Consider the following 12,917-nt stretch of genomic DNA (forward strand, 5'->3'; position numbering starts at 1 on the left):
ATGGAAGTAATTTTACCCACAAGACATTACTAGTGATGACAAAAAAATTGAAGAGGGAGAGAATGAAAAATGGCGCCGGAAGAAATGGCAGCAGTTTTACGGGTGTCTAACCAAATGTGCTATAATGTGGGGTGTTTTCGCATCATCTGTAACTTATTTTGTACGTAATGTTTCTGCCACTAAATCTTACGGCAAAAAAAAGCTTCTGGATACCAGGACAGCGATCATTCACCTCGGATAAGACAAAGATTTTTTCTTCAATAAGCAGGACGCACAGGATGTACTTCAGACACCAGACAAGGCCAATATCCCTGTCATTGGCACGAGAAAGAGACGCAAGTACAGAGGACACAGAGCGGGGTGCCTTGTAAGAATCTGCTGACGGCGAGTGGGAAAGCTGCCGTTACCATCAGTATTACTTGCCAACGTACAATCATTGGACAATAAATTAGACAAGGTATCATTACGAACATCCTACCAACGGGACATCAGAAACTGTAACATCTAATGTTTCATGGAATAGTGGCTGAATGATGACATGGATATTCAGCTAGCGGGATATACGCTGCACCGGCTAGATAGAACAGTAAAACGAGAGGGGGGTCTGTGCATATTTGTAAACAACAGCTGGTGCACGAAATCTACGTAATTCTCTAGATTTTGCTCGCCTGAAGTAGAGTATCTTATGATAAGCTGTAGACCACACTATTTGCCAAGAGAGTTTTCAGCAATACTATTCGTGCTGTTTATTTACCACCACAGACAGAGGCACTAAGACCGCACTCAGTCAGCTGTATAAGGAAATAAGCAAACAGGAAACCGCTCACCCAGAGGCGGCGCTCCTAGTAGCCGGGGACTTTAATGCAGGGAACCTTAAATCAGTTTTACCTAATTTCTATTAACATGTTAAATGCGCAACCAGAGGGAAAAAAATTCTAGATCACCTGTACTCCACACACAGAAACGCGTACAAAGCTCTCCCTCGCCCTCCATTTGGTAAATCTGAACACAATTCTATCCTCCTGATTCCTGCTTACAAGCAAAAATAAAAAGCAAGCAGGAAGCACCAGTGACTCGGTCTATAAAAACGTGGTCAAATGAAGCCGATGCTAAACTACAAGACTGTTTTGGTATCACAGACTGGAACATGTTCCGGGATTCTTCCGATGGCATTGAGGAGTACACCACATCAGTCAGTGAGTTCATCATTAAGTGCATCGAGGACGTCATCCCCACAGTGACTGTACGTACATACCCCAACCAGAAGCCATGGATTACAGGCAACATTCGCACTGAGCTAAAGGGCAGAGCTACTGTTTAAGGTGCGGGACTCTAACCCTGAAGCATATAAGAAATCCTGCTATGCTCTCCGACGAACAACCAAACAGGCAAAGCTTCAATAGAGGGCTAAGATTGAATCGTACTACACCTGCTCCGACGCTCTTCTTATATGGCAGGGCTTGCAAACCCTTACAGACTACAAAGGGAAGCACAGCCACAAGCTGCACAGTGACTCGAGCCTACCAGACGAGCTATATCCCTTCTATGCTCGCTTTGAGGCAAGCAAAACTGAGGCATGCATGAGAGCATCAGCTGTTCCGGACGACTGTGTGATCCCGCTCTCCGTAGCAGACGTGAGTAAGACCTTTAAACAGGTCAACATTCACAAGGCCGCAGGGTCAGACGGATTACCAGGACGTGTGCTCCGGGCATGTGCTGACCAACTGGCAGGTGTCTTCACTGACATTTTCATCATGTCCCTGATTGAGTCTGTAATACCTAAAAATAAAGGAGAGCCGCACACTCTAGGAGCTCAGATGCAAAAAAAAAAATATTTACCAACGTTTCGACAGGCAAGCTGTCTTCATCAGGGTACAAATACCAACATGTTTCAAGCAGACCACCATAGTCCCTGTGCCCAAGAACACTAAGGCAACCTGCCTAAATGACTACAGACACGTGCACTCATGTCCGCAGCAATGAAGTGCTTTGAAAGGCTGCTCATGGTTCACATTAACAAGTTATCCCAGAAACCCTAGACCCACTCTAGTTTGCATACAGCCCAAACAGATCCACAAATGATGCAATCTCTATTGCACTCCACACTGCCCTTTCCCACCTGGACAAAAGGAACACCGACGTGAGAATGCTATTCATTGACTACAGCTCAGCGTTCAACACCATAGTGCCAACAAAGCTCATCACTAAACTAAGGATCCTGGGACTAAACACCTCCCTCTGCAACTGGATCCTGGACTTCCTGACGACACATCCGCCACGCTGATCCTCAACACTGGAGCCCTTCAGGGGTGCGTGCTCAGTCCCATCCTGTACTCCCTGTTCACCCACGACTGCGTGGCCAGGCACAACTCCAACACCATCATTAAGTTTGCAGATGACACAACAGTGGTAGGCCTGATCACCGACAACAACGAGACAGCCTATAGGGAGGAGGTCAGAGACTTGGCCGGGTGGTGCCAGAATATCAACCTATCCCTCAACGTAATCAAGACAAAGGAGAGGATTGTGGACTACAAGAAAAGGAGGAGCGAGCACGCCCCCCATTCTCATCGACGGGGCTATAGTGGAGCAGGTTCAAGTTCCTTGGTGTCCACATCACTAGAATGGTCCAACAAACTAGAATGGTCCAAACACACCAAGACAGTCGTGAAGAGTGCACGACAAAGCCTAGTCCACCTCAGGAACCTAAAAAGATTTGGCATGGGTCCTCAGATCCTCAAAAGATTATACAGGTTCTACAAGTTCTACAAAAGGTTCTACAGGTTCTACAGCTGCAACCTGACTGGTTTCAACACTGCCTGGTACGGCAACTGCTAAGCCTCCGACCGCAAGGCACTACAGAGGGTAGTGCGTACGGCCCAGTACATCACTGGGGCTAAACTGCCTGCCATCCAGGACCTCTACACCAGGCGGTGTCAGAGAAAGGCCCTAAAAATGTTCATAGACCCCAGCCACCCCTGTCATAGACGATTCTCTCTACTACCGCATGGCAAGCGGTACCGGTGCACCAAGACTAGGACCAAAAGGCTTCTCAAAAGCTTTTACCCCCAAGCCATAAGACTCCTGAACAGGTAATCAAATGGTTACCCAGACTATTTGCATTGTCCCGCCCCGCCCAACCCCTCTTTACACTGCTGCTACTCTCTGTTTATCATATATGCACAGTCACTTTAACTATACATTCATGTACATACTACCTCAATTGGCCCGACTAACCGGTGCCCCCGCACATTGGCTACATGGACAATCTGCATTGTGTCCCAGCCACCCACCAACCCCTCTTTTACGCTACTGCTAATCTCTGTTTATCATATATGCAGTCACTTTAACCATACCTATATGTACATACTACCTCAATTAGCCCAACTAACCGGTGCCTGTATATAGCCTCACTACTCTTATTGTCTCGCTACTGTATACAGCCTCGCTACTGTTATTTTTCACTGTCTTTTTACTGTTGTTTTTTATTTCTTTACTTATCTATTGTCATGACGTTGCCCTCTTTGGGTACAGAAAGACCCATCCCCCTCTCCCTGCCCCATACAACTAGGCTGCTGTGGTCAGTGAGGTCGTAAATTCCTAGGGAAGACCCTGCCTCATGGCCACACAGTATAGAGATAGAGTGAAGTTTCATAGAGAACAAAGGAATTTCTTGCACCTTACAGAACTTGAGTTTACGTTCCGGAGAAGGTATAAAAGATCGGTGAAGAATCCAGCAACGAACTGGGCCGTTTGTTACAACTTGGGGAAGCTCATGGGAGACGGTGGAGCCACATTACCATAACACTGTTTATATAATAGCCTCAGATATGAGGCTTACATCTAATTGTTGTATAAGATGAATGAGTGAGTATGATACTGTTTGTAAAATTGTGTAATGTGATTTTGGACTCCAATTCCCTTTTGAGTTGAACTAAATCAGAGGTCCACCCATGAACCCAGTTAGGGTCAGGCATCCTGGGACAGCCCCTTTTCTGCAATTCCGAATAAAACCCCAATCTTGAGAATTCCTCAAGTAGACCATGTTTTTCTCCATTACGAGAGAGCAAAGGTTACCGACCATTGCTGAATCTTTTAACCATACCACATGGTTAACTTCTTTGGGATAGGGGGGCGCTGTTTTCACTTTGGGGAAAAATCGTGCCCAATTTAAACGGCCTCGTACTCTATTCTAGATCGTACAATATGCATATTATTATTACTATTGGATAGAAAACACTCTCAAGTTTCTAAAACGGAATTATATCTGTGAGTAAAACAGAACTCATTTTGCAGCAAACGTCCTGCCAGGAAGTGAAAAATCTGAAATCGAGGCTCTGTTCCAGGGCCTTCCTATTCATTTGCTTGAAATCTATGGATATACATGCACTTCATACGCCTTCCACTAGATGTCAAGAGGCAGTGAGAGGTGGAATGGGGTGTCTAGCTTGATCTGAGGTCGAACAAGAGCTCTTGGAATGACGTGACCCCAAATTTCCTTTGTTCAGCAAGGCGCGGGAAGGAACCCTGGATTGCCTTCTGAAAAGATTTCGGTATAGACGGCTAATATCTCCGGCTTTGATTTTATTTGATACATGTGATAATATCATCGTAAAGTATGTTTTTTCAATATAGTTTTATCAGATTATTTAAAGTTTATCGGGAGTTTTGGCGTTTTCCATTCTCTGCGTTTGGTGAAGATGGACAGCTTTGCGCCACTTGGCTAGCTTTGGTTGCTAATTCGACAGGAGAAAAGGACATTCTAAAACCAAACAACGATTATTCTGGACAAAGGACCCCTTGTACAAGATTCTGATGGAAGCTCAGCAAAAGTAGGAACCATTTATGATGTTATTTAGTATTTCTGTGGAAAATGTTTAGTACTATTTTCCGCCCTCATTGCAGGCGGTGTCTCGCTATAACGTAAGCTGTATGTCGTACTAAAGTTATTTTTAGAATTCTAACACGGCGATTGCATTAAGAACTAGTGTATCTTTCATTTGCTGTACAACATGTATTTTTTAGTAAAGTTTATGATGAGTTCTTTGATTAGATTAGGTGAGTGTCAGAAATATATCCGGATAATTTTGTGCAGTTTGGCTGCGTATTCACATTGTAAAACCACGATTTGTACCGCTAAATATGCACATTTTCGAACAAAACATATATGTATTGTGTAATATGATGTTATAGGACTGTCATCTGATGAAGTTTGTCAAGGTTAGTGAATAAATTTATATCTTTTGCTGTTTTTTTCGCTATCGCTAACTTTGCGGTGAATGAATGCGGTTGTGTGGTTGGCTATTGTAGTAAGCTAATATAATGCTATATTGTGTTTTCGCTGTAAAACACTTAAAAAATCTGAAATATTGGCTGGATTCTTTCATTTGCTGTACACCATGTATTTTTCATAAATGTTTTAGAGTATTTAGGTATTTCACGTTGGTCTCTGTAATTGTTCTAGCTGATTTGGTGATATTTGTGATTGTAGCTGCAATGTAAAAATATGATTTATACCTGAAATATGCACATTTTTCGAACAAAACATAGATTTATTGTATAACATGTTATAAGACTGTCATCTGATGAAGTTGTTTCTTGGTTAGTGACTAATTCTATCTCTATTTGGGGGTTTTGTGCAAGCTACCTGTGCTGTGAAAGAAATGTCTGTGCTTTTTTGTATTTGGTGGTGAGCTAACATAAATATACGTGGTGTTTTCGCTGTAAAACGTTTTTAAAAATCGGACATGTTGGCTGGATTCACAAGATGTTTATCTTTCATTTGCTGTATTGGACTTGTTAATGTGTGAAAGTTAAATATTTCAAAAAAATATTTTTTGAATTTCGCGCGCTGCCTTTTCAGTGGAATGTGGGGGGGCTAGCGGAACCCCGGGGCTAGACAGGTTAAACTCTTAGACTATCGATACCGACAGAATAAGAACAAGTCTTTGATATTAATTACTAGTCTGCTGCTAGGAATTCGGTATCATTGAACGCGAAGAACGACAACTGCCGAAACATCTATCTACAACAACATGAATGAATGTCGCTCTGAACTATCCACTCTAACCACGACAGAGAGAGAGAGAGAGGACGAAAACTCTCCAACAGAAACTAACTTTCAACAAAGATCCCGACGACACACTGAACGTAAATATATATATTGATTGCAATTGTTCCCGAAGGAGTGAGCGTTCATGTGCAAAGGATTAGCATTTCAATTGTTATAATTATCAACTTTGTAGTGTCTAATCTCAGGTGACCCCTACTCCCCCTTTTGTCTAACAAGCCGCCATGCCGGTTTAGCCCACTAGGGCACATTCTCCTATCATTTATTGTAACCATATTTACTTTGTTTGTTTGTTTATGCATTTCTGTGAATTACTTAGTTCGTAAAAAAAAAAAAAAAATTAAGACAATTGATGTATGGATGACTCATAGTGAAGACTGGGTTCGTGCAGATAACCAAAAACTGACGACGTTTGGAATGAGACTAACGTGAAGTAAAGTAAATAATTCATTAATTCGAAGACTAATTGATCAGATATAAAATATCTGTAATCTGAATATTTTCCTTGGTGCCCTGACTTCCTAGTTAATGACAGTTACATGATTAATCAGTTTAATACTAATTACGTAATACTAATACTAATTACAGAGAATCTTTGATAAAAACTAAAAGTCTTCATTTAATGATGCCAAAGACACGACACTATTGTTCACCTAATACCTATTTTTTACTTAAAAATTGCACCGTTGGTAAGGGCCTGTAAGTAAGCTGTAACCTGTTGCATTCGGCGCACGTGACAAATATACTTTGATTTGATTTGGAGGGCTAGAGAATGGAGCACAACATTCTTTCATTAGCCCTCTGCCAGTACCAGACGAGGGAGGAAGGGAAGGGGCTGAACGAGCCTGGGGATTTACACAATTCAATAAACACACTAAGATAGTGAAATAGAGAGTTCCGCAATTCATAACTGCATATGGAGGAGCAGAGAATGAAATAATGTACTGTCCAAAACAACTGAAACTTATTTTCACTTATTGTCATTTATTTTCAGATCTCCAGAGAAAGATGGCCAATATAGGCTACTGTACTTTGTGAGCTATTGAAATTAAATCCATCAAGAGAACCACAGAACTGTATACTGCACTTCAGACAGGCAACAAGACAAATAATGACAGAACAGGCTAACTAGCACCTCCTGCTAACATTATTGTCCACAGCTGAACAACCATGGACCAAATTAATTCACATGTCATCAACAAAGCCACAGCCACTTGGAATTGTGAGCTCCAAGACGAAGCAGGGTTTCTTGAAAAGGCTCAACAAATCTGATCTAACAAAGTGAATATTTGTCAAATCTGTCATGATTTATGTGTTGTAACAGGCCCACAATGTGGTTACTTCAGTCTGCATACAGAAATTGATGGTGGTAGTCAAAATAATGTTTAACTGTAATACAGTTGATTGGTGACGATGACATGAACATGTGTTGGGGTTCACATCCATACTAGCATTATACTCAGAGTATTACCTTAACATAGTGTGAAAAACACATATAAACAATAGCCTAAATGTAGGCTAATTTTGCTGGGGGGCAATGAGGAAATGTGTGATCTTTCCCCAGCAGCACTTTCCCACACGTGTTTCCATGACAATCCCATTGTTTTGGTCGACTTCGATCGATCCATACTCCGAGTCGAAAAATCTAACAAAAACCAATCATTCCTTTAATTTACAGTGTTAAATAACACTTATATGTGAGAAGAATATTTTTAAGAATAAATGTTTTAACTTTTCCACTATACATTTTTTTGGGGTGGAAATCTGTTGCAGCTCAAGTCGACTACAAAATCCACAATGCAATGCTCTCTCTATGGGCTGGCTGGCTGGCTAGCTAGCAAGCAAACAAAGCTACACACAGTAATACCAAAGACAATATCAGCATGTAAAGTAGCTATAGTTGAAGTTGGAAGGTTAGATACACTTAGGTTGGAGTCATTAAAACTCATTTTTCAACCACTCCACAAATTTCTTGTTAACAAACTATAATTTTGTCAAGGCGGTTAGGACATCTACTTTGTGCATGACACAAGTAATTTTTCCAACAATTGTTTACAGACAGATTATTTGACATATAATTCACTGTATCACAATTCCAGTGGGTCAGAAGTTTACATACACTAAGTTGACTGTGTCTTTAAACAGCTTGGAAAATTCCAGAAAATTATGTCATGGCTTTAGAAGCTTCTGATAGGCTAATTGACATCATTTGAGTCAATTGGAGGTGTACCTGTGGATGTATTTCAAGGCCTACCTTCAAACTCAGTGCCTCTTTGCTTGACATCATGGGAAAATCTAAATAACTCAGCCAAGACCTCAGAAAAACTAATTGTAGACCTCCACAAGTCTGTTTCATCCTTGGGAGCAATTTACAAACGCCTGAAGGTACCACGTTCATCTGTACAAACAATAGTACGCAAGTATAAACACCATGGGACCACGCAGCCATCATTCCGCTTAGGAAGGAGAAACGTTCTGTCTCCTAGAGATGAATGTACTCTGGTGCGAAAAGTGCAAATCAATCCCAGAACAACAGCAAAGGACCTTGTGAAGATGCCGAAGGAAACAGGTACAAAAGTATATATATCTACAGTAAAACGAGTCTTATAACAACATAACCTGAAAGGCCGCTCAGCAAGGAAGACGCCACTGCTCCAAAACCGCCATAAAAAAAGCCAGAGTAGCGTTTGCAACTGCACATGGGGACAAAGATCTTATTTTTTTTGCGAAATGTCCTCTGGTCTGATGAAACAAAAATATAACTGTTTGACCAAAATGACCATTGTTATGTTTGGAGGAAAAAAGGGGATGCTTGAAAGCCGAAGAACACCATGCCAACCGTGAAGCACTTTTTTGCCAAATGTGTGGCAAAATGGCTTAAGAACAACAAAGTCAAAGTATTGGAATGGCCATCACAAAGCCCTGACCTCAATCCTATAGAAGATTTGTGGGCAGAACTGACAAAGCGTGTGCGAGCAGGAGGAATGGGCTTGTGGAAGGCTACCCGAAACGTTTGACCCAAGTTAAACAATTTAAAGGCAATGCTACCAAATACTAATTGATTGTATGTAAACTTCTGACCCACTGGGAATGTGATGAAAGAAATAAAAGCTGAAATAAATCATTCTCTCTACTAATATTCTGACATTTCACATTCTTAAAATAATGTGGTGATCCTAACTGACCTAAGACAGGGACATTTTACTAGGATTAAATGTTAGGAATTGTGAAAAACTGAGTTTAAATGTATTTGGCTAAGGTGTATGTGAACTTCTGACTTCAACTGTATTTAGCTGTAAAATCAACCAAACAAACTGCACTATCAATTTAGGAGTCTACAATCTCACCCTGTTCAACCTGCAGAACAATGTGCCTCACAGAGTGGAGTCTGACATTCGCAACTGCAGATATACTTTTGAGGAGATGGGAAACATTGCCCATGCTATGTCAATGGGCCGGGCAGTGCATTCTGGGCGATTCTTGGACAAGGAGCTGTGAATGGGAGTCTATTGGGCGCTAGCTCGAACATCCAAACTTAGCACGAATTTGGTCAACAAGAAGAACAACATTACAAATATTTTCAGAGATGTGAGATAATTAACTTGCTATCTGTAATATCGTACAGCTTATGAATCGTGACACTATGTACTTTCGAGGAAAATAGGCACGTTTTGACACATACACTGACTTTGAAAAGGGATTGCATGATGATTTGCTTAGCAACCATGTGATGCGGCATGACTGCGTGAATACGATTGGTCGACAGTCTGCTGGGTGGGGCGTTATACGTTCCTTCATTCATTGGATTCCTATCTCCTTTCTATAATATCTCTGGCAACGGCACCATACAATGCACCCTGGACTAAAGAGGCTGACAAATAGGAAAAATGTGCTAGAACCTACGTTAAATTGCACATTTCTCGAGGTAGGAATATCGCAAAAATATGATCAACGGCTCATTCGAGAGAAGACATCCTCCCGAGTTATGACATCGGCCAGTATTGAAATCTGACATGTATGAAATACCTTTTCGAGATCTAAAATTCGTATTCCTATCAACTTCCAGTGTAGTGAGAGAGACCAGCCAGATGAGCGTAATACCAGCCAGATGTCTGTCTGCTTGAATGCCAATAACTCAGATACACATGAAAACATGAAATGACCCAGGGAATTGATTGAACATCCCTCAGATATGAACAAAAACAATATAACATTCCAAATTGGTGAACGTTCCCTTTAAATTCGAGTATGCATTCCATTGACCCCTTTACCGCATCTAGTTATGGGAAGAAACTCACTGGAGCCATACCAACAGCAGCATTTCCTTCCTTGAGAAAAAAACATGTCTACAGTCCTGCAGGTACCAAGCATTCACTTGTCTCTCGTGACAGTTTCAGAATTCGAGATGATTTGGTTCTGGGTGGTGAGACTTTCTTGAACTTAAATACACCTACAGGTGAATCAGTATAAGAGTGCAATCTATGGTGTTGTCATTCATTCATTCTTTTAAACTCCTGATTTTCCTCTTTCTGATCTGACTGGATCTACAGACAGTACATCCTCCAATATGCTTCTTGCAGAAAATCCCTCTGTAGGCTACCTTACCTTTCACCTTCATCTCCTACCTCTAATGCTTTAACCTAGCAGGGCAGTCTAAGGATTGAATGGGATAAATCACTGGCTTTTAGGAGTGCCCAGGCCTGCCAGTACTTTGCAGAAGGTTAAAAGATGAATACTATGAGATATTAGGCTACTGTCACAGTTGAATAGCCAATCCTACTAAGTAGGTTCGCCCACAGGTGCAAGGGAAGGCTCTCTCTCTCACACACACACACATGCACACAAATGACTGTCAGTCTGCCACCTTTATAATTGAACCGCTACAATGTATTTAGCCTACTAATGCATGCTTTTGTGGACCTGACAGTGGTAAATGTAATAAACATGATGACACGATTATCTTTCTGAGCTAGACAAACATTACTTACAAAGACACTTGGTATTCTAATTCCATCAAGTAATGGAATGTCGGCATTTCAGTTAGAACTCACCTAAATTGAAATGGGAACTGAGGGCAAACCCGGGGACGAAGAATGATGAAGACATGATGACCATCAGCAGAATCGCCAACATCTTCCTCGCCATGGGGGAGTTACTGGTGTTGCAGAGACACTATTGCAGGTAGCTTCTAATCAAAGAAATGGTAGAGAGAAAAGCTGCATTTTTGCCCATTCAAACCCGTTCTTTGCGTTTCAAAGCGCTCCTCCATATTTTGCCAGGCATAAAATAACAATCGGATTTAGAAGCAGATGTTGACAGAATGAATCAGCCTCTCCAGTGCAATTTACCGTTTTCCTATTGCCATCAAATTGTGGAGAATGTGTAGAGATTGTCGCTGCAAAGTGCCACCGCCACAGTGAGTGCGGTTATGGGATACCGCACAGTATTTAAATTGATGCTATTCCCTGTGGTCTCTGCTGCTGCAGCAAACCGCGGACAGGTCCAGTGTATCATCCCATATATAGATTAACTCGTCCGAATTCGATGTCCTTTGATGATGATATCAACAACAATGGCTCAACTATGAATCAATCACGCATTCGCCTAAAAGTAATACCAGCTTCTCATTGGTGTTGCACTAATAGCGCGAGCACAGAGCGGGAGATGTCTGTGTGCTGACAGCGAGAGCGCCATCTTGCTTGCTAATGTTGCGTTCCCAAATATAATTTCTGACTGAGCTGGTGTTTCACTCTGCTCCAAAGACTGCAGGGGAGGGGGTGATGCTCTATAGCTGGGCCACTATAGCCTATTTGCGGGTGAGCAATTGAGCAATATCAGTTTATCACGATGAACCAGCGTTATGCTTTAATATCTCACTAATCAAAATTAGTTAGGGTTTGAGTAGCCTGCTCTGGCAATAACTGTCACAATTCATCAAATCATCAGTGGCGATTTTAGCATGTAAATCTTGGTGGGTCAAAAAAATCTATGTTTTAGATTCATGCCAGCAAAGCCACAACACTAAACAGTACATTAATTGCACTATAACAGTGACAACCGGTGCCCAAACTGTTAGGGCCTAGATAAAGTTGTCCCAAAAGAAGAGCTTTCTTTTAACCTGGAGGGAATCTTACCACTGCTAAACCTATCTATCAGGGGAGCCCTGTCTGGCAGCAAAACAGGTCATTCAGCCTCTTACTGCTTTAAAAAAAAACTTACTTGAAATGGCTGACTTGCTTAAACAAATGAGGTATCTGCTGACAATTGAGATGTACAAATTATGGCATCAGGGGACGACGAGCGGATAAGAGGCAATCCGTAATTTCAATTAAGACATGAATGACCCAGCTAGGGCAGTCAATATAACTATTTGTTCAGCACTTTTGAAATGTTATGCAACATTATTCCGAACATGGGCCATCCTTACAGTATTCTCCCTGTATACCAAGTCAAAACCATAGGATAAATAAAGGGGGCCTTTAAGCAGACAATGAAAGCTCTTACAATATTCAATGATTACATTTCTCTGAAACAGGCTATAGGCTACATGTGCACCACCAAGTCAGAACAGTAGGCAAGTTTTGAGGGTGAAAGGGACCAAATTATTAGGGTGAGGCACATGGGCTGCTATACACTTACATAGTCTACTCTTAGATTTGGCTGTGACGTAGTGTTCCCATGAGTGACAGATTACTGAGCCAATCATGGCATAACTAGAGAGCATTACTCAATCACGGCGTAACTAGAGATCATTACCAACCCCTACGCTCCATATTTTCCCCTGGCTGCCCCACCACCACAGAAAGCACTGAGCTAGGCTGAAATACCTGCATTTTGGAGCTGCCTT

General features: G+C 41.7%; 1 protein-coding gene across 3 annotated transcripts in view; it reads right to left on the reverse strand.

The window, feature by feature from the left end:
• LOC129860881 (serine/threonine-protein kinase LMTK1-like) overlaps positions 1-11,804 on the reverse strand; it is a 101,546-nt gene extending 89,742 nt beyond the window's left edge. For 2 of the 3 annotated variants that reach the window (XM_055931778.1, XM_055931762.1), the window contains exon 1: positions 11,122-11,804. In XM_055931778.1, coding sequence (XP_055787753.1) covers positions 11,122-11,215 — 94 coding nt within the window. In that variant the 5' untranslated portion in view covers positions 11,216-11,804. The remainder of the gene's footprint in view (positions 1-11,121) is intronic. The other variant, XM_055931769.1, reaches the window with a different exon arrangement.
• Between the last annotated feature and the right edge of the window lie 1,113 nt (positions 11,805-12,917).

Source organism: Salvelinus fontinalis, chromosome 1 (assembly GCF_029448725.1).
Source record: "Salvelinus fontinalis isolate EN_2023a chromosome 1, ASM2944872v1, whole genome shotgun sequence".
Classification (NCBI taxonomy): Eukaryota; Metazoa; Chordata; class Actinopteri; order Salmoniformes; family Salmonidae; genus Salvelinus; species Salvelinus fontinalis.